Source organism: Neolamprologus multifasciatus, chromosome 19 (assembly GCF_963576455.1).
Source record: "Neolamprologus multifasciatus chromosome 19, fNeoMul1.2, whole genome shotgun sequence".
Taxonomy (NCBI): domain Eukaryota; kingdom Metazoa; phylum Chordata; class Actinopteri; order Cichliformes; family Cichlidae; genus Neolamprologus; species Neolamprologus multifasciatus.
The window spans coordinates 271,949-292,910 of NC_140457.1; the positions used below are offsets into that span (position 1 = coordinate 271,949).

General features: G+C 50.1%; 2 protein-coding genes across 7 annotated transcripts in view; one reads left to right on the plus strand and one right to left on the minus strand.

Moving 5' to 3' along the window:
- The window catches only part of mapkbp1 (mitogen-activated protein kinase binding protein 1), a 29,951-nt gene extending 24,321 nt beyond the window's left edge, over positions 1 to 5,630 (plus strand). For 3 of the 5 annotated variants that reach the window (XM_085142456.1, XM_085142458.1, XM_085142460.1), the window contains 10 exons: positions 286 to 426; positions 506 to 616; positions 1,079 to 1,182; positions 1,262 to 1,389; positions 1,473 to 1,643; positions 1,733 to 1,814; positions 2,061 to 2,455; positions 4,344 to 5,042; positions 5,239 to 5,324; positions 5,403 to 5,630. In XM_085142456.1, the coding sequence (XP_084998582.1) occupies positions 286 to 426; positions 506 to 616; positions 1,079 to 1,182; positions 1,262 to 1,389; positions 1,473 to 1,643; positions 1,733 to 1,814; positions 2,061 to 2,455; positions 4,344 to 5,042; positions 5,239 to 5,324; positions 5,403 to 5,630 (2,145 nt within the window). Of the gene's footprint in view, positions 1 to 285; positions 427 to 505; positions 617 to 1,078; positions 1,183 to 1,261; positions 1,390 to 1,472; positions 1,644 to 1,732; positions 1,815 to 2,060; positions 2,456 to 4,343; positions 5,134 to 5,238; positions 5,329 to 5,402 lie in introns of those variants that run through there. The other 2 variants (XM_085142457.1, XM_085142459.1) reach the window with 2 other exon arrangements.
- Positions 5,631 to 6,333: 703 nt separating this feature from the next.
- On the minus strand, positions 6,334 to 18,764 carry LOC146495544 (uncharacterized). 2 transcript variants are annotated; one of them, XM_085142467.1, is made up of 16 exons: positions 17,644 to 18,760; positions 14,123 to 14,206; positions 13,958 to 14,041; positions 13,610 to 13,672; positions 13,308 to 13,400; positions 11,459 to 11,542; positions 11,133 to 11,207; positions 10,971 to 11,054; positions 10,820 to 10,894; positions 10,689 to 10,751; positions 10,511 to 10,573; positions 7,200 to 7,283; positions 7,057 to 7,119; positions 6,946 to 6,987; positions 6,748 to 6,876; positions 6,334 to 6,614 (listed from the first exon to the last, which is right to left on the minus strand). In XM_085142467.1, exons 1-16 carry the CDS (start codon positions 17,972 to 17,974, stop codon positions 6,334 to 6,336), a joined length of 1,698 nt encoding a protein of 565 aa, XP_084998593.1. In that variant the 5' UTR covers positions 17,975 to 18,760. The 2 variants fall into 2 exon arrangements, with proteins under 2 accessions (XP_084998593.1, XP_084998594.1); XM_085142468.1 differs by lacking the exons at positions 6,334 to 6,614; positions 6,748 to 6,876; positions 6,946 to 6,987; positions 7,057 to 7,119; positions 7,200 to 7,283 and adding exons at positions 7,448 to 7,579; positions 7,744 to 7,827; positions 8,325 to 8,387; positions 10,228 to 10,311 and having other exon boundaries at positions 10,971 to 11,207; positions 17,644 to 18,764.
- Positions 18,765 to 20,962: the final 2,198 nt, after the last annotated feature.

Genomic DNA, 20,962 nt, shown 5'->3' on the forward strand with positions numbered 1-20,962 from the left:
CCTGTTCATTAGCTCCACCTCGTTAAATCCAACTTCAGATACTTCAGATAAAAAGATACTTTTTTTTAAAAGTATCTTAAGCACATCGGCAAAATTAGCTTTTACATATTTATGTGTAATAAGCTCTATGACAGAAACAAGCTTAAGCTCCTCTAATAAACATGGCAGTAAAAACAGGAGTGACGTTAGAACGAACACTCAAACTTACAACAGCTGCTGGGTTTGAGATATGATCTGATGATGTAACCCGAGCAGATATTTGAAGGGCTTCTGTTTGTGACTCAGCAGGATGGGGGCTTATCTGGGGCGCGACTCCCTCGCCGGCGCTGGTCCAGGAGGAAGTGCGACGCTGACGGGGTTCTGATGGTGAAGTCCATGTTGGACCTGAGACTGCTGGACTCGTTCTGCCCCGACAAGCAGGAGGAGGTCAGGACACTCAGACACTATTCAAAGAAACACCCGCAAGTGATTAACTGGCATTAATGGTCCTGTTTATTCTGTGAAGACACGCCCACTTGATGTTAGCCACTCCCACTGCAGCAAGATGAGGAAGGGTCAAGGTGCAGAGGAGCTTCACAGGACCAATCAGGAGCTTGGGAGCACCATCAGCCTGCAGGTTTGTGTATGTGCGGGAGGGAGGGGCGGGGCGCAGCTGCTGGTAAAAATTAATAAGCCCCTCCCCTTGCCTCACACCATGTCTGTCTCTTTCCGCCCCACACCCTCTCTCTCTCGCCTCACACCCTGTCGCTCCCACACCAGGGTGTGAGGCGAGAGAGACAGACAGACTTCCACACCCTGTCTCCCTCTCGCTCCGCCCCACACCCTGTCTCCCTCCCTCACACAGTCACACTCTTCCTGTCTAACATTAACACTCCGATGCATTCTTGGCGTGCAGACTGGGATTGAGCCGCTGCCCTTGCAGTCAGCGTGTGAGCTGCTCCACCACCTGAGCTACAGCCGACCCTCAGTGGTTGGAGTAACAGCAGGAAGTCCTTCGTGGGTTTGATGCTGCTTTGTGGCTCCAGCTCTGAAGGAGCTGAACCTCACTGAGATGTGTGATGTCATCCTGTACGTACAGGTACACAGACCAGAGTTTATCCTCCTGTCCAATCAGAGCGCAGACAGAGAGAACCCAGTGCTGTATCCGGACCAATGGGAGGACAGAGTGAGCCTGGCAGGCAGGTAGGACTGCTTCCTGTCCTGAGAATTCACAGATGACGTTAACTTTTACCAGCAAATAAGCCCCTCCCCCTGCTGTCAGTGAGTTCCAGGTGAAGGAGGCGTGTCCTGCCGCTGAAGGTGCACGGCCGGACAAACCGAGTCCCGACAGCGGCTGCTCGCTGGGATTCAGCTCCAGACTGTCGAGTCCCGGCAGACCTGCAGGATACGGTGAGATGCACTCACCTGTGAGCCGCCTCGCTGCTGCTTCCTCTCACCTGTCAGCCCAACCCTCTTCTTCTTCTGCCCGTCAGACTCGGAGCCCACAGAGCTTCTCAGCATGGACGGAAACTCCTCTGAGCTGGAGGACGAGGAAGACAGAGGGCGAGGTGGCGGCGAGTGCAGGAAAGCCGTACCCCAGACCCCCGACCAGGAGGCGTTCCTGAAGGAGCACTTTGTGACGCTCGCTGACCTTTCTGCCTCAGGTAGCAACTGATTTCAGCATTTTTCCTCCCAGCGACAGGAAATCACAGCATCTCACCTACACCTGAACATGTGACCTGTGTGTCGACAGGAAGTCCGAGCAGAGCGTCTCACAGCTCCAGTGAGAGTCTGAGCATCTCGTCCAGGTTCCTCACCCAGAGCACAGCCACGAGGTAGGATCACGTCACACACAGATCAATAATTACACACAGATCAATAATTACACACACACATTCAAACCAAACTTTATTGAAAAACAGCTTCCTGAATGCAGACGTGCAGCTCAGCTGTGGGACAGGAGAACATTTGTAGCCACAGTGGGGCCTGAATGCCGACACTGTGGGGTCTCCAGCTGCTCTGGTCCCCACGCACACGTGTGGTGCATCACTCAGACCTTTTCTTTTCTCGCTCTCTCTCAGCCGGACTGTGCTGCCCCTCCCATCTCGGACCTCGGGGGCTGGCGCGGGGGAGCCAAAGACTCGTCCGCTGGTCTCCGAGGTCCGACCTCTGATGGAAGAGAGCCAGAGGCAGGACGGGAAGGTGCTGTGGACCCAGGACCAAACCCAAACACAGAACCAGGCTCAGGCCACCTCATGTCAGGACCAAGCCCAGCCTCCTCATGGTTCAAACCAGCTCCGCATCCTAGAGGTGGAGACCCAGCAGGTCCACCGGCCCTCCCCGCTCAAGAAGAAGGCCCAAACTGCAGCGGAGTGCAGGAGGAACCAGGGACCGACGGCCCGGGCTGCCGCCTCCCATCTGAACTCTGCTGGACTTCGAAAGGCTCAGTCGGTCCACAGCCTGCTGACTGACACAGGTAACACTCAGCTCACCACACAAACAGGTAAACAGATGGTGGACCCAAGCAGCTGCACACACCGTACACCTGAGTACGAGCGCTCACCTGGACATAAAGAAGCTAAATTAAAGCTAGCAGGCTAACCACGCCCAGGCTGGCTGTGACTGTAGAAATTAAATGTTAGTCTTTGATTTGAGCCAGTAAAACCAACACTGATATAAGTTAGCACTGTGGCTCTGTTAGCTTCATTTATGCCACGTGTCAAAGTCAAGGCCACATCTGGCCCGGCGTGCCTTTATATCCGGAGATCATTTTATACAGAGTTATTATTATTGTCATGCATGGCCCGGCGATATGAGGCGCTAATAATATACAAACTACAGATCCCATAATGCAGCGCTGCAGCCTCCTTGGCTACGCTAACTGGGAACATTCCCGTCAATCAAGTCAAACTTCTGTTATTGAAGCTCGCCGCTCACAATGGTGGAGAGAAAGCAGAGCCTTTCAGCGCCGGTGGGAGACTGAACATATGTTTACACACATGCTGGTGAAGCCGTGAGTCTTATTAGTGGAGCTGATGTGGCTGTAATGAAGGAATTTAATTTAAGACGGCACTACGAGACAAAACATCAGGATAAGATGTCTGTGAAGGTTCTCAGTCATCCAGGTCATCGTGGTCAAAGGAGCTTGTAAAGAAAAGCGTCTGGACTTCTTTAAGTTGCTTGAAGACGTTTTGTCCCTCTGTGGGGGGAAACTCCCACAGGGTTTAATCTGGGACTCTCCACCATTTGACCTTAGAACTGAAGAAGCTTCTCGGATGAAGGTGAAACGTCTTCAAGTAACTTAAAGAAGTCCAGACGCTTTTCTTTGTAAGCTCCTTTGACGTCAGGATAAGCTGAAAAACCTAAACGCAGAAACTACAGGAAGTAGACGAGTTAAAGAAGAATCATTTCAGCAGACGTTTGTCACCAGAGCAAAATCACAAAGTGAAGCTGTTGTGAAAGTTTTATTGTAGCAGAGGAGCCAAATCAGCTGGTGCCACTCTGAAGAGCTGCAGGATGAAGCTGTGGACGTCGTGTGTCCAGACAAAACGCAGAGTTTGGCAAATGTGAGCCTGAGCAGAAATACGATTGCTGGTCGGGTTTGTGAGACGACCACTGGTTTAAGAACACAGTTGTGTGAAAGAAGCAAAAACTTTATTGGATCTTGCTGTGGATGAAAGTACAGACATGATGGACACTGCACAGCTGACCATCTTCATCCCTGGAGAGGAAATATTGGACATTAAATCGATGCATGGGTCATATTTCTAACTTGCATAATTTTGACAGGATATTTAAAGTTAAAGGTTTTTTTAAGTTTATTTAATCTGGAATAATATTCCTGTTTTTATTCACATTTATGTTTATAAAACATTGTTTTAGTGTTCAATAAATGTTCATCTTGTTTGGCCGCGACCTAAAGTGAGCCTTGAGTTTGATGCCCTGATTTCTGCGTTAACAAGCAGCTCACGTTAGTGAGCAAGAATTTAACAGTTCATGACGTCACCTGATGAAAGTGTCCAGTTACGTCAGCAGCTTTGATGCTCTCAGGATGTAACAGTTTGTACATTAGCAGCTTGTTTCACACGATTTCCTCCAAGTTTTGAAATATTTGTGTATCAGCAACATTCAGTCTGCGGGATCTTTTAAACCGGCGGGCCTGTGGCGAGTGTTAGCTAACGGTAGCTCGCTGTGATGTCACAGTTTCTGTGTTGTCACTCCAACTCGTTAGCTACTCCGACTGTTGAACCAATCAGAGGTCTCGACTGAGGTTAAAACCACGGAGGGGAAACGGTCTCAGTGTTACTCAGTTTACATGTTTTGTTGGACCTAATTACATCACTTCCTGTCTCTCTCATCATCAGGTGACTCCGCCATCTCCCAGATGATCTCTCGTCCCTTCAGAGAGGAGGTGCCCCCTCAGCCGCTCCTCCCCCCTGAGCGTCCCGTCACCCTTCCCAGCACCCCCAGACGCCCCCCATCTACGGCACCACCCCTTCAGAGACCAAGCCCCGCCTCCCCGAGGTCCCCGTCACAGGAAAATGCTGCCGCTCTGGCCGCCACCACCCCGAGGAAGTCTTCGTCATCCTCCCTGACTGCATCGGGGCCGCGCTCCTACATGAGCCCCACCGCCAGCTCCATGGCTAAGATGTCCCGCTCCGTCTCCGTGGGCGATGGCCTGAACGTCCCCAACGCCACTGACGACCTGGCAGTGACATCACATCCACCTCCTGTTGTCGCCGTGGTTCCCTCTGTTACTCTGGCCACGCCCCCTCACGCAGCCGTGGTCCCAGTTGTCGTCTCTTCGTCTTGCGCCTCGTTTCTGGGGAACCATGGTAACCAGGTGTCCCCACCCACCTGCTGTCTCCAGGCTCGCGTCTCCAGCAGCAGCAGGCCGCTCCCTGACAAACCCTCCCTCCCCCCTTTCTCAACTTCCTCAAAGTCCACGGCGTCCTCGTCCTCCTCGCAGCCTCGCCCGGTATCCGTCTCCCCCCTGACTCCCGCACGAGAAGCGGCGCCTCACGCTCCTACAGACGGCGGCGCCGGGCAGATGGACGACGCAGGTTTGGACTCTAACCCTCCTCCTCTTCATCCCTTCATCCTGTCATCTCTTTGGCTCCTCCTCCTCCTCACCCTTCCTTTCCTGTGTGACGGGTGAGACGTTTCTGTCTCTGCTTTCATCGCGTCATTGTTTACAGTCTGTTTTTAAATGAAGTAAAAACGGCGCTCGAGTGACCTGCTGCTTCTCTCTCTATGCAGACGAGCCAATCAGTGTGGAGAGCTGCAGGGCTCTGACCAATGAGCTGCAGAGCTGCTTTAAGAAAGCCACGCACCTGTACAGGAGAGTGAGTAACAGACTCCGCCCACCTCACATCTGTGTTTGATGGTCACAGCAGTATTGATCTCTCCTCCTCTTCTTCCAGGTGAGTGGCTCCTCCTCAGATGAGTCCGCCCCCGACCAACAGATGTCCCGCGTCCTATCAGAGGCCTTCCAGGCGATGAAGGCGGAGCTCGACGCCCTGCCCCTCGGCATGCTGGCAGCGGAGGGGGGGCTGGGAGGTGTGGGGGAGGTGAAGACGGCGGCGCTTCTGGAGGAGTACTCGCTGCTCCTCCTGCAGGCGGTTCACAGGAGGATCAACAGCAGCACCTGAGCCTCTAACCCCGCCCCCCGTCCTCTAACCCCGCCCCCCTCCGGAAGGATCTGAAGCCATTTTGTTTTTAAACTGATGCAATGACCTTCGTCGTTTTTAGACTTTTCTCCTCGAACTTCCCAGCGGCGCCAGTCTGAGCGATCGGATTGTTGATCGCCGTTAGACTGAGCAATGCTACACTTTGTATTTATTGTGATGATGAGCTGTTACACTACTGACTCCGCCCCTCGCCTCACGCCGACCGGCACGTTTTGAAGCTTTTACCGCGGTCGTGCATTTTGACGTCTTCGGGTGTTTGTGGGGATAAATTTGTAGTTTGAAACGTTTTCATGTTTTTGTCACGTTTAATAAAAGTTTCAGACTCGCTGTGTCTCCGACTTTACTGCAGCACAAACAAGAGTCAGCAGGCTGTTAAAACTTTATTGATCGATAGACGAGAACGCTGTTTCACTGACATTCACAGGGGCGGGGCTAAAGTCACGCTCCTCAGACGTTTGCATGAAATGATCACTGGAGCAGAAACAGCTGCAGTTCCTCAGCCGACCAGCGAGGCAGCAGTGAGACTGTTTACAGGATCATTTCCTCCACTTTATATTAAAGAGTAAAGTTTGCATTATTAAGGGCGTGGCCTCTTTCATCCCGCTTCCTGTTCGCGCCGCCGTACAAAGGTTGGATAATCTGGGTGCGTCGCAGCACGTCGCCATCACAGGTGGAACAGCAGGAAGCCGGAGAACACGCTGAAGTTTCGTGAGTCGTCGTAGAGACGGTAGCTGGCCGGCAGGCCGAGGTGCACCCGGTCGCCCTCCTCTAGCTGCAGACACACGGCGTTGCTCGTGGAGGCGTAGCCGCCGTGGTCGTTCAGGTCGAGGCTGAAGACGATGGGCTGGTCGTTCTTGTACAGGTACAGGCCCATGTAGCCTTTCAGGTAATCTGCCGCCGTGAAGCTGAAGACGTACAGGCCGCTGACAGGCGCCGTGAAAACACCTGAGGACAGCACAGGTGTTAATCAGGCCTCAGCGAGGAGCTCCGCCCCCTCCACCTGTGACCATGTTGATATAATTCTGCAGTCAAACATCTGGAGCTGAATATTTCAGCGTCCTGTGGGCGTCGGCTCTACCTGCTGACTGGTTGTAGGCTCCGCCCACGTTGGTGATGATTTTGGAGAAGATCAGCGTTGTTTCTTCATCAAACGGTCCCACTGACCCCGAGTCGGTCAGACCGGCTGAAAACGCCACCCTGAGCTCACCTGGAAGAGACAGATGTGATGTTTAACCACAGCCGGCTGGTGAGGACGTGTAACGTGGGCGTGGCTGACCTGCTTCCTCGGCGCTCAGCTGGTTCAGCCTGACCTGCAGCTCTGAGAGAAAACATTCAGATGTGATTCAAGTTAATCGGGCGCAGAAAGCTTCGCGAGGTCGTTCGTTACCATCAGCGCGTCTCCGTGCCGCCGTCAGTCGGTCCGAAACAGCCTCCAGCTCAGCGGCTCGCACTGCAAACAGAGCGTCACACGGTGAACTCGGGTAAACGCCGTCAGACCTCCCGACAGTCCGGCGACGTAACAGAGGTCACCTGTGCTTTGTGTCATCAGCTCGTCCACCTGCCGCTCGGTGGCGTTCAGTCTGAGCTTCGTGGCCGACAGCTCGATGTCTCGGCCTGAAAACAGATTTTATTTTAATGACCTGCAGAACCAACGAGACCCCGCCCCTCACCTGCGTCTCCACAAAGGTCTCAGCTGTAAACATCAGCTGAGCAACAGCAAACAGTGGTGTGAAGCGTGTGAAGCGTCACCTCATGTCTGACTGAGAGCTTTAATGAGGAAAGGTGAGCTCTGAGGCTGCAGGTAACTCACCTGTGGACCGACTCACCTGAGGTTCGTGTGTGCAGCTCACCCAAGCGGCGTTCAGCGTCACTCAGCCTGCTGCCGAGCGCCGAAACGTCCGCCGACTCCACTGAAATGTGAGAACAGAAACGACGGTGAAACGTCTGCTGAGTAAACACGAACGGCTTCAGCAGTAACCTACGGACACGTTCATGTGTGACAGGAAACGCACGCCATGGGACGCGTCTGTTCCCAACAACGCAGGAAGAAGTGTGTGCAGGAGATTTCATTTACCTGATGTTTCCGTCTGCAGCTCCTGGACCTGATGCTCTGTGGAGTTTAGTTTATGCTGCAGCTGCTTCACTGAGTCGGTCTGAGCTGCAAACACAGGAAACACGTCACAGGTGTGACAGCGACACATCGAGTGTGAATGACAGTCTGTGTTTAGACGCAGACGACACTCCGATCTCGGTCCTGGAGACGATCCCGAGTGTGTCCGGCCTGAATGTTGTTAAACTGAAACAGATGCTGCAGCAACCATCAGCACGTACGTGTGCACAGAGTGATGAACACGCTCAGTCTGAATCATCAACACCACACAGTGTCGACCAATCACAGCACTGGGAGGAGGAGCTCATCATTCTGTCAGCGTCCAAACTCACTGATGTTTACAGCGACGGTAATCAGAGGATTTTCAAAATAAATCTTATTTATTCATGACTGAAGCTGATGAAGTTTCCAGGGAAGCATTAAACTTTCTTCAGTTTCAGCTTCAAAGTTCAGTGTTTGCTACATAAATGTGCAACATTTCTCTGTTTGTGTGGATGTAACGTTCATGAGCATTTGTGCAACACTCTGAAAGCTTCGTGTGTTACCTGTGTGCTCAGCCTTCAGCTGCTCCAGACGTTTCTCACCATCTCTCAGTTTGTTCATCATCTCTGAAACGTAAAGTAAACACGGTTGACGGTTCTTCGGGGAACCTTGTTAGATCCTTACATCACTGTTTCTCTCTGGCTGTATGAAGCTTTACGATCAAACATGACTAAAGTCTCCCATTAAACTTTAAACTGCTTGTTCAAAATCGTTGTTGATCAGTGTGATCGAAGCAGCTCTGCAGCAGAAGTGTCTGGACTTCTTTCAGTTGATTGAAGACGTTTCATCCACAAAGCTTCAGTTCAGGTCAAATGGTGGAGAGTCCCCGAGAGGGCCGTGGACCAACTATTGATCCTCTGCCTAACCACACAAACCGAGGTGTGAAAACAGGTGAGGGTCACAATCAGCCGGGGTTTCAGCTGAACCCACCGTGAGACCTGGCCCCGCCCTATCATGTGATGTCCTGAGGTCAGGATGTGAGTGGGCGTTAAGGCGTCTGGAAGGATCTCAGACTGGATTATAGATGGCAGACAGATGGTGTCGTAAGCCCCGCCCTCTGTTCAAAGATGGTCGCTCACAGTGGACATAGATGCTTCTTTCACTCCTCTTTCAAACCGTCTGTCCTCTCTGTCCAACATGTGAACATTGGCATCCTCGGAGAGTGACCTTTGACCTTTAGATGCAGATGGATGCTGAGGTGGCTCTTCTGTGTCGTGGCTGTTTGGCGGCTGCAGTGTAGGTCTGAGCGCCGCACAGCTACGTGGCCGAGTTTCCTCTGTTCCAGGAGGACGAAGCGTCCTTCTGCACCCAGCAGGTAACAGAGAGACACGGACGAGCAGTTTACACCAGATCATGCTGACACACACACACACACACACACAGACACACGCACACGCACGCACAGGCATGTACGCGCACGCACGCACACACGCACGCACACACACACGCACGCACGCACGCACGCACGCACACAAACACACACACGCACACACACACACACACGCACACAAACACACGCACACACACACACGTACGCACACACACGTACGCACACACACGTACGCACACACACACACGCACGCACACAAACACACACACGCACACACACACACACACGCACACAAACACACACACGCACACACACACACACACGCACACAAACACACACACACACACGCACACACACACACACACACACGTACGCACACACACGTACGCACACACACAAACACACGCACACACGCACACACGTACGCACACATGCACACACACGCGTACGCACACGCACGCACACACACACGCACGCACGCACACACACATGTACGCACACGCACGCACACACGCACGCACGCACGCACGTACGCACACGCACGCACACACACACAGACACGCACGCACACACAGGCACGTACGCACGCGCACGCACGCATGCACACACACACACAGACACACAAACGCTACAGTGAAGTTCGAACAGCTGAATCTAAATGTGAGTTTCGTCATAAAGTTGATGTTTGATGAATGTGGGATAAGATGACGTCACCAGGCAGGGAAACGGCGTCTGCTGTACTGTGGCCACGCGAGGTGAACTCATGCTTCAAACATGCGACCACTCGCAGTCAGCGGTGCATCAGGAAGCGCTAAGAGTTGCAACATTCAGCTCTGAGATGAACTGGAAACAACCTTCACCAGTGTGATGATGACTGTGTCAGTCCCAGTCAAACCATGGTTGTTGGCTCCGCCCTGTGCGGTCACCGAGGTTGAGCACTCGACCTCAGGCTGACCAGTTTACAGCCACGTAGAGAAATGCGACGTGGGCAGCACCAAATGTTCCCAGACACAAAATAGTGGCGCCATGAAGAGTTCCTCTGAGAACCAGCTCAGGATGAAGTCAGAGTGTGTTACCTGTGCTTTGTGTCATCAGCTCGTCCACCTGCCGCTCGGTGACGTTCAGTCTGAGCTTCGTGGCCGACAGCTCGATGTCTCGGCCTGAAAACAGATTTTATTTTAATGACCTGCAGAACCAACGAGACCCCGCCCCTCACCTGCGTCTCCACAAAGGTCTCAGCTGTAAACATCAGCTGAGCAACAGCAAACAGTGGTGTGAAGCGTGTGAAGCGTGTGAAGCGTCACCTCATGTCTGACTGAGAGCTTTAATGAGCGACTCCTCAGGTAGGAGCTGATGTACCTGCAGCACGAGTCTCCAGATGTTCCAGCTGTGTCTCAGAGGATCTCAATCTGACCTCCACGGCTGCACAACAAACCACTTTGTCATCGTTCACACAGCAAACAGCTTCTCAGTTTCCGCTTTGCTTTAAAATGTCTACAGTTGGTACAAAGGTGTGACTTTAACCTTCGTGTGTTACCTGTGTGCTCCGACAGCAGCTGTTCCAGCTGTTCGTCTCCTCGTCTCAGCCTGGTGAACATCTCTAAACAGAAACAGCAGCTGTGAGCGTGCTCAGAGCGAGCCTCACGGCGTGCTCTCTGACAGCCGTACCTGTGTTCAGGTCGCCCTGCAGGCTCGCGCTCGCGCTCACGTTTGTCTGCAGCGTCGTCAGTTTGGAGCTTTGATCTGAAACGTGGACAGTAGACAAACAAAGGGCCGCACACACACACACACGCTTCATTTCACCGCAGGTTTCATTTACCTGATGTTTCCGTCTGCAGCTCCTGGACCTGATGCTCTGTGGAGTTTAGTTTAAGCTGCAGCTGCTTCACTGAGTCGCTCTGAGCTGCAAACACAGGAAACACGTCACAGGTAACCTGAGAGCAGCTGCGTGCTGTCACATGTCGCAGATCACCTGACTTACCTGCGCTGGTCAGCTCCAGCTGCTGCAGCCGACTCTTCACAGCCGACAGGTTTTCTTCCCACGAGGCTGCGACAGCTGAGAGGAGAGAAACGATCCGGTTATGCAGAAACTGGATCAGAGCTCGTTTATGAACACGGGACTGGAGCGCGCGTCCTTCACGTCTTCAGCAGGCGTCCGAGGGACACGCCCTCCAGTCGACGCAGGTTATCGTGTTACAGCAGACACATCTGATCATTGGACAACATCTGGATCCAGCCAACAGGTTGGTGAACATCTGGAAAGGTGAGCTCTGAGGCTGCAGGTAACTCACCTGTGGACCAACTCACCTGAGGTTCGTGTGTGCAGCTCACCCAAGCGGCGTTCAGCGTCACTCAGCCTGCTGCCGAGCGCCGAAACGTCCGCCGACTCCACTGAAATGTGAGAACAGAAACAACGGTGAAACGTCTGCTGAGTAAACACGAACGGCTTCAGCAGTAACCTACGGACACGTTCATGTGTGACAGGAAACTCAGCGACTCAGTGCACTCGCAGGAATGCTTCCTCGCAGTGACATAAACACGCTGGCGCTCGTTTCTCTGTGCGTCTCGCTGCATCAGACTATAAATCTCACGGCGCACTTCCGTCTCGGTTTCATGCACACGACGGTGAGAATTAATTTTGTTTTTCTCTCCTGGCTCTCGGCGGTCGCATCTTCTCCGGTCTCCTCTCCCTCATCTTTGTCTCGGAGACTCTCCGCCGTGTTCTCTAAGAATAACAGGATTTGATCGACTGGTCTCTGAACACTGTTGACACCCTCTCGATGAGAAACCTGGGCGCGGGGAGCCTGATCCTCCTGCACGACACCGGCTTTTGTTGCGACGAGGGGCGCATCGTGTGGCTGCCAACACTCTCAGAGGACATTGAAGACATCGACCTACTTGGGGCTGTGATGACGGGCTTCCTGCTGATTGGAGCTGCTCGCCCCGGTGCATCGACGAATAATGAAAACCTGTTACAGCTGCTCAAAATCCCACGAGCACTGTTAACTGACCGCAGTCTGGATAAAACCATGGAGAAGCTCACGACTCTGCAACGGGAGAGCTAGAATTGATAGAGTTAGGAGAGACGGCATCCATCCCACTTTGGATGGAGCAGCTCTCATTTCTAGAAATATGGACAAATTTATTAAACCCCCCCAAAATATGACTATCCAGAGTTGGGACCAGGAAGCAGAGTTGCAGTCTTACACGCCTCTCTGCAGCTTCTCTCCTCCTGCTACCCCCCCCCCCAAAAAAAACCCCCATCTCCATAGAGACTGTGTCAGCTTCCAAACAGACAAAAAACAAACTAAAAACCAGCAAAAACAACTTAAACATAAACAATCACAAAGAAAGAACAATACAGTATCCACATCTGAACCAAAGAGTAAAACAGTGAAATGTGGATTATTAAATATTAGGTCTCTCTCCTCCAAGTCTCTGTTAGTACATGACTTAATAATTGATCAACAAATTGATTTACTCTGCCTTACAGAAACCTGGTTGCAGCAGGATGATTATGTTAGTTTAAATGAATCAACACCCCCGAGTCATCCTAACTACCAGAAACCTCGAAGCACAGGCCGAGGGGGAGGTGTGGCAGCAACGTTTGATAGAGAGGTTCACTGTGAAGTAATGTGTCCTAAACTAGCCTGCAAGTTCTTGCCCAGTGGGAAACAAAAGTGAGGCGACCGCTGTTGTGATTCTGCGCTGTATGAATAACATTGAACTGGGACCAGTGATGGACACCAGTCGTTCGCCCTAAACCCAAACGAGCTTCATCCACCAGCTGGAAGCTCCGAGGCTGAAACTGGAACAACAAGCTGAGGAGTTTTTCTCCTCGTCTTTCCTCATATTGTGTATTTCCATCATCCTTCCTCTCCGACCCGTCTTCTCCATGTGATGTTTGTGTAATGTACGGTGGAACGCCGACACCTTAACCCAGTTTCCTTTGGGATCAATAAAGTTGAATGAAAATGAATCTCTCTGAACTCTGATCTGAAATCATTCCCTGCAGGACGAACAGATGCTGCTGCAGGTCTGAAGCTGGTTTCAGCGTCTCCTGCAGCGACTTCCACCCCGCAGAGCTGCAACAAACAACACGCCCACCTGGCAGCGTCACTCGGCACGTGAACAGCTGATCAATCAGCTGACTCACCGTCAGCGCTCAGCTCCTCCAGACGGGCGCCCAGTCGAGCCTCCAGCTCCAACATGTCAGGCGTCAGAGACGAGGCGTTGGAGGCCGGCAACTCTGCAAAGTGTCGACATGCAACATTAAAGGCGCTCAGGTGGGCGGGGACAAAATGAAATTTTAGTCGGAAAACAACAACAGCGCCCCCCGGTGGTGATGGTTTAAACATTCAGCGTCAATTATAAAAATCACCTTTAACAATCTCAGACGGGAGTTTTTTAAAGGTGATTTTTTAACCTCGAGTCAGCCGGACAGGAAGCGAATCTGACCTGAGATCTGACGCCTCAGCTCCTCCATCACACTCTCGGCGTTACACAGTCTGGCCGCCAACACTGGAAACGAGCAAACACACACAGGAAGTTTACACACAACTGCTCGACAGAATAAAATGGAGACTTTTAGTCTGAAAGTTTTCTGAGGAAGTACAACTGAATGTCAGTGTGAGCAGCACCGGTCAGTAGAAACAACTTCCTGTTTTTCTGGCTCACAGCCACAGACTGTATATAAAAGATGTACACCCTTTAAACACAGTCAGTGGGACTTCCTGCTTCAAAGAAAAGTTGGTTAATCTATGAAATTAGAACTAAGTCACCAAACAGTGAGTGCTTGATGATGACCTGCGTTCTTCCTCCTCAGCTGCTCCACGGTGTTCTCGCTCGCCCTCAGTCTCGTCTGCAGGAATGGCAGCTCCGCCGCCAGAGCTGCAGACACAGCAGTAACCAGTGTGAGGTCCACAAACCTGCGAGCGGCTGCTCAGGCGACGACGAGGCTCAGAGACTCACCCGAGTTCTTCTTCTTCAGGTCGTCCGTCGAGCGCTCGCTGCTGTTCAGCCTGGACTGAAGGGTCGACACGTCGGCGGCTCGAGCTGAGGGACGACACAGGACATCAGAACCACCTCGGACTCCGAAGAACCTGATCCAGGACCGAACCCGGGTCAGGGTCGGTCCTGGATCCAGACGTGAGCATTCTGTACTCACGTTCTGTACTTAAGTAGAAGTACAGATACTGTTGGAAATACTGAGAGCTCCAGCAGATGTACACACCTGGATTTAACCAGATGTGAGCAGATGTTTTGTGAGTTGTCTACACTGACAGTCTGCTGTTCATGCTGTATTAGACTGTGCACCAGTCACACACTGTTCTCTGCTTTAAACCAGCGCAGTACAAACTAACCTGTTTCTCCTGCAGAGGTTTTCTTCCCTCTAACGCACAGATGTCCAACTCCAGGCCTCGAGGGCCGGAGTCCTGCAGGTTTAGATGTGTCCAATTAAATTTTTAAATGACCTCCTCATCATTTCCTGAAGTTCTCCAGAGGCCTGGTAATGAACTAATCATGTGATTCAGGTGTGCTGACCCAGGGTGAGATCTAAAACCTGCAGGACGCCGGCCCTCGAGGCCTGCAGTTCAGGTCAGTTCATTTTTATTTCAAACATTTCAAACGTGCTTTCACAATCATTACAAAACATCCATTATTTGTTTGAAAAGGAGCAGAAGTATTTACTTATTTGTCCCCACCCCCTCAGGTTTTACCTCTCATTCATTTAATTTTCTTTTAGTCTTAGGCTATGTCCACACGTACCCGGGTATTTTTGAAAACGCAGCTTTTTCTATGCGATTGCACCTTTCATCCACACGTAAACGGCGTTTTCGGTCACTGAAAACGGAGATTTTAAAAACTCCGGCCAAGGTGGATATTTTCTAAAACTCCGTTTTTGCATTTACATGTGGACGAGGAAAACAGAGAAAACGCAGCGTCAAAGATGTGCGCCTTTTTTGACGTCACACTGTGCGCCACGTTATTGTTTCGGTGAAATGAATTTCTACAATACTGTTACTGTTAATTGTACTCTCTGCAGTGTTTAAATGCTTACATATACACACACAGTTACTGTCCCTCCACACATACGACTCGGTTCTGCTTCTATGCTCCAGCTTTGTTTACTTTTTCCCACCGAGGCTTCTAGACTTCTGATTGGCCAACATTTCTACACGGTTAGGAATATAGCGCCACCTGCTGCTTTGGCATGTTCCTAGCAGCGTTTTCCTTCATTTCTGCCTTTACGTGTGGACGGGATTATTTTTTAAAACGAAAACGGAAAATCTCCGTTTTCAAAAATACCCGTGTACGTGTGGACGTAGCCTTAAATTAAACAAACAACATATGAAACAAAAGCAAAACAAACCAAACATACAGAAATCAAAACAAGAAATAATCAAGCCCACCACAGCACAGTTTCTTTCATATGAAAAAGACAGAATGTGTAAATTTGCAGATTCAAAAGTTATGGAAAAACAAACAAACAAACAAAAACAACACCATTACCAGCAACATCACCGTCCTGGCTTAACCCTGTTTTCTTCATTCTTATAATTATTTATTTTATTTTTATATTTTATATTTTAATTTGGTTTATGTTTTTACTTTTATTTCTTCAGATAGTCTGCTCCATAATTTAACTCCTGCAGTTGAGATAGACATCGTTTGTTGTTCCAGCACTTTGTATTTTTCCCTCTTAAGTTATACCCACCGTCTCTCTATATGAACAATTTACAGATTTCTTTTGGAAGCAATTTATTTCTTACTTTATACATTATTTGCGCTGTTTTAAGCTTCACCAAGTCTTGGAATTGAAAAGCATTTTGACAAAGTGCATTTGTATGGTCCCTGCACCCACATTATTATTAATCTGATGGCCCTTTTCTGTATTATAGTTATTGTTAGTGTTACTTCTGTGTGTTTCCCCAGACCTCCACACAGTAGCTCGTATACAGCAGGAGTAAAGCACAGTGTAACATGTGCAGGGCTTTCTGATCCAACATATGCTTTGCTTTCCTCACGACGGCCCCGAACATGAGTGCTGCGTGGCTTCCAGCTCGTGGTCAACGATCACACCAAGATGTTTTATTTCACTGACTCTTTCTAAATATACATTGTCAACACATATTTCTACTTTGATGTTTTTCTTTTGGTTTCCAAACAACATAAATCTGGTTTTATCCAGATTCAATGATCATTTATTCATATCAAACCACTTCTTTAATAATTCCTGTGTGATCATCTCCACACCTGAACACAGTATATTTGTGTCATCTGCAAATATTACAACCTTTAAAATCTGTGATACTCTGCAGATATCATTTATGTACATAATAAACATTTTTAGACCCAGTACTGAACCTTGAGGTACTCCACAAGCTATATCCATCAAATTAGATTTATATTCATTTATTTGTACATATTGTTGCCTATTCCCTACAGAGCTTTGTACCCAGTCCAAAACCACTCCCCTAAACCCACCTTTCCATTTTCTTTATTAGAATTTCATGATTAACAGCATCAAACGCCTTCTTTAGATGTAAGAAAACAAGCGCGTACCTCTTATTATCCACACATCCTGTTATCTCATTAAATCTATCAGTGCCAAAGCTGCTGACCTGAACCCAAACTGACTATCTGTCATATTTTTCCACAAAACTGTCAAATGTTTTTATGAAGTTTGTCCAGTATCTTAGAGAACTGGGAGAGTATGGACACTGGTCTATAGTTTGTAAAGTGATGCCTTTCACCGGTTTTGTAAACGGGAATAACTTTAGCAAAACCGCCGTTTGAAACGACAAGTTGAATATATAATTTAATGGTTTTACAACACCATCAATCTTTACTGTTACCATATCAACATCGTTCCAGTCTGTACTGGTTTTGTTCTCTTCCGCTGCTCCTATAAACATTGAGCTTCTCTTGCTTTCAGTATTTTCACCAGTGTCCCATCAACCTTTATTTCTTCTGCCAGTTTTGGCCCCATGTTTACGAAGAATTGATTAAAACATTTATGATCTCTTCCATGTTATTAATGCTTCTTGTCCCTCTATAAAGTACCCATCGTTATTCCCTGATCCATCTTTGATTATACTGTTTAATACGTTCCAGATATCTCTCGTGTTATCTTCATTGTGTTCCAACCTTTTTATGAAATACTCTCTTTTACAGGATCTCATTATATTAGTTCATTTATTTTTGTAAGTTTTATACTTCCTTTCAGTTTCTCCACAGTAACCGATTAATCAATCACTAGATTAATCAATCTAGTGATTGAATAATCAATCACTAGATTTATCAATCTAGTGATTGATTAATCTAGTGATTCATACACGAACATCTGTTTCTGTTTCGGCTCAAAACAGTTTGATGTTTTTTGCCTGCCTGCCTCAGCAGGACTCACCTGTGCTACACCACAAACTCACTGCACCACCTCTCAGTCTGAGGAGCAGCTATGACACTTAGTGTGACGGAGGAGGCCTCACCTTTGCTCTGCTCCTCCAGCTCCTCCACCCTCCCCCTCAGCTCCTCCGCCTGTCGGAGCGCTTCCTCCTTCAGTCCCTCCAGGCTCCGTCTCTGCTGCTCGGCCTGCACCTCTCCATCCCTCAGCCAGCTCTCCACCCTCCTCAGGATCTGACGCCGGCCCACCTCCTCCGCCTTCAGGCTCAGCACCAGCTCCTTCAGCCCTCGCAGTTCATCCCAGAGGACGGGGAGGGCCTGGGAGATGACCGCCGGCGGGGGGACAGAAGCCTCCGACTGGCCCCGACTGACAGAGCAGCAGAACAGCAGAAACAGAGCAGCAGACCTTCTCGCCATCGTCCTCCACCTGCAGAGATCCTTCAGCACAAGGGCGAGGGGGTGGAGTCTCCCCACAAACACGATTCAAGACAAGCAGAAAACACAAAACTGCAGTTTGTAAAAGTGGGTGTTATTAACAAGAATAACAAGAGCAAAAGCAGAGCAGCTTCACCCGCTTCCTCCTGAACCCTGCGCTCCATAAGCAGCTTACCCAAAGAAGAAAGGCTGCTTGCACTCACTCGGCATCCAGTAATCATCGTCTCACAATAAAAAGGCTTTTCAGACCTTTCTCAGTCACGGCTTCCCACGTGCTCCGACCCAGATAATCATGCAAAGAATTCCAAGTGTGAAAGAACGAACTGTGGTTCACCTTCAGCCTTTATGAATCCGAGCACTGTTTCAACAGCTGCGCTCTCACGTCCTCCTGCGGGTCAGGAAACAGCTGACAGCTGCAATAACTGCTCACTGAGCCGTAATAACTCAACGGTACCAGGGCGGGTAACCGGAGTAACATTAACCCGAGGGCGGGTAACCGGAGTAACATTAACAAGAGGGCGGGTAACCGGAGTAACATTAACAAGAGGGCGGGTAACCGGAGTAACATTAACCCGAGGGCGGGTAACCGGAATAACTTTAACCCGAGGGCGGGTAACCGGAGTAACATTAACAAGAGGGCGGGTAACCGGAATAACATTAACCCGAGGGCGGGTAACTGGAGTAACGTTGAACCCGAGGGCGGGTAACCGGAATAACTTTAACCCGAGGGCGGGTAACCGGAGTAATGTTGAACCCGAGGGCGGGTAACCGGAGTATCTTTAACAAGAGGGCGGGTAACCGGAGTAACATTAACCCGAGGGCGGGTAACCGGAGTAATGTTGAACCCGAGGGCGGGTAACCGGAGTATCTTTTTTTTTTTTGCCTGTCCCGTTTGGCTCTTTTGCCATCAGAATTATTGTCTAAAGGCGAAGAAAGATGCCCAACGGTTTTTCTTTACCAAATTGACCATCCCAGCTTTGCCGTAATGGTCCATTTGATTCACCTTTTATTCTTTATTTTATTTTCACTTGCTGAATACGGGACAGATTTGACTGGGGGAAAGAAAAGGGAGAAAGAAAGAGGGAAAGAAAGACAGTTGAGAAGAGGGACGGGGGAGAAGGGCAAAAAACAAAAACCAACAGAATAAGCAGAAGAAAAAAAATAAATAAATAAAAAAATAAATACATATATCGATCACCTGGATCACCTGTTGAGAAAGAAAAAAGAAAACAAGCAGAAGAAAACGAGAGTAATACAATAAACCACATCACAATGATATATGGGAATATGACAGTAACTACTAAATATTAAACATTATTGTGCAGCACGTAAGATCGACAGCACAGTGTGCATTGAGGTAGGAGCCAAAAAGGGTGTAGTTTGTGTGTGTGATCACCCGTGTGTACACCTGTGAGCATGGACGCGCTTGTTTTCTTAAAAGGTTCCCTCATGTAATGATCTGCTAGAGGGTGTGGGGGGCGGAGTATCTTTAACAAGAGGGCGGGTAACCGGAGTAACATTAACCCGAGGGCGGGTAACCGGAGTAACGTTGAACCCGAGGGCGGGTAACCGGAATAACTTTAACCCGAGGGCGGGTAACCAGAGTAACATTAACCCGAGGGCGGGTAAGCAGAATAACATTAACCTGAGGGCGGGTAAGCAGAGTAACGTTGAACCCGAGGGCGGGTAACCGGAATAACATTAACCCGAGGGCGGGTAACCGGAATAACATTAACCCGAGGGCGGGTAACCGGAGTAACGTTGAACCGAGGGCGGGTAACCGGAATAAAGTTGAACCCGAGGGCGGGTAACCGGAATAACATTAACCCGAGGGCGGGTAACCGGAGTAACGTTGAACCCGAGGGCGGGTAACCGGAGTAACGTTGAACCCGAGGGCGGGTAACCGGAATAAAGTTGAACCCGAGGGCGGGTAACCGGAATAACATTAACCCGAGGGCGGGTAACCGGAATAACATTAACCCGAGGGCGGGTAACCGGAGTATCTTTAACAAGAGGGCGGGTAACCGGAGTAACATTAACCCGAGGGCGGGTAACCGGAATAACATTAACCCGAGGGCGGGTAACCGGAATAACATTAACCCGAGGGCGGGTAACCGGAGTAACGTTGAACCGAGGGCGGGTAACCGGAATAAAGTTGAACCCGAGGGCGGGTAACCGGAATAACATTAACCCGAGGGCGGGTAACCGGAGTAACGTTGAACCCGAGGGCGGGTAACCGGAGTAACGTTGAACCCGAGGGCGGGTAACCGGAATAAAGTTGAACCCGAGGGCGGGTAACCGGAATAACATTAACCCGAGGGCGGGTAACCGGAATAACATTAACCCGAGGGCGGGTAACCGGAGTATCTTTAACAAGAGGGCGGGTAACCGGAGTAACATTAACCCGAGGGCGGGTAACCGGAGTAACGTTGAACCCGAGGGCGGGTAACCGGAATAACTTTAACCCGAGGGCGGGTAACCGGAGTATCTTTAACAAGAGGGCGGGTAACCGGAGTAACATTAACCCGAGGGCGGGTAACCGGAATAACATTAACCCGAGGGCGGGTAACCGGAATAACTTTAACCCGAGGGCGGGTAACCAGAGTAACATTAACCCGAGGGCGGGTAAGCAGAATAACATTAACCTGAGGGCGGGTAAGCAGAGTAACGTTGAACCCGAGGGCGGGTAACCGGAATAACATTAACCCGAGGGCGGGTAACCGGAATAACATTAACCCGAGGGCGGGTAACCGGAGTAACGTTGAACCGAGGGCGGGTAACCGGAATAAAGTTGAACCCGAGGGCGGGTAACCGGAATAACATTAACCCGAGGGCGGGTAACCGGAGTAACGTTGAACCCGAGGGCGGGTAACCGGAATAAAGTTGAACCCGAGGGCGGGTAACCGGAATAACTTTAACCCGAGGGCGGGTAACCGGAATAACATTAACCCGAGGGCAGGTAACCGGAGT

Coding starts and splice junctions, on each gene's coding strand:
- LOC146495544 (XM_085142467.1), bottom strand. CDS start 17,974: ATGGCGAGAAGGTCTGCTGCTCTGTTTCTGCTGTTCTGCTGCTCTGTC. Junction 11,055..11,132: donor GCTGGAGCTGACCAGCGCAG/GTAAGTCAGGTG, acceptor CTGTGTTTGCAG/CTCAGAGCGACTCAGTGAAG. Junction 6,615..6,747: donor AGCCTACAACCAGTCAGCAG/GTAGAGCCGACG, acceptor TGCTGTCCTCAG/GTGTTTTCACGGCGCCTGTC.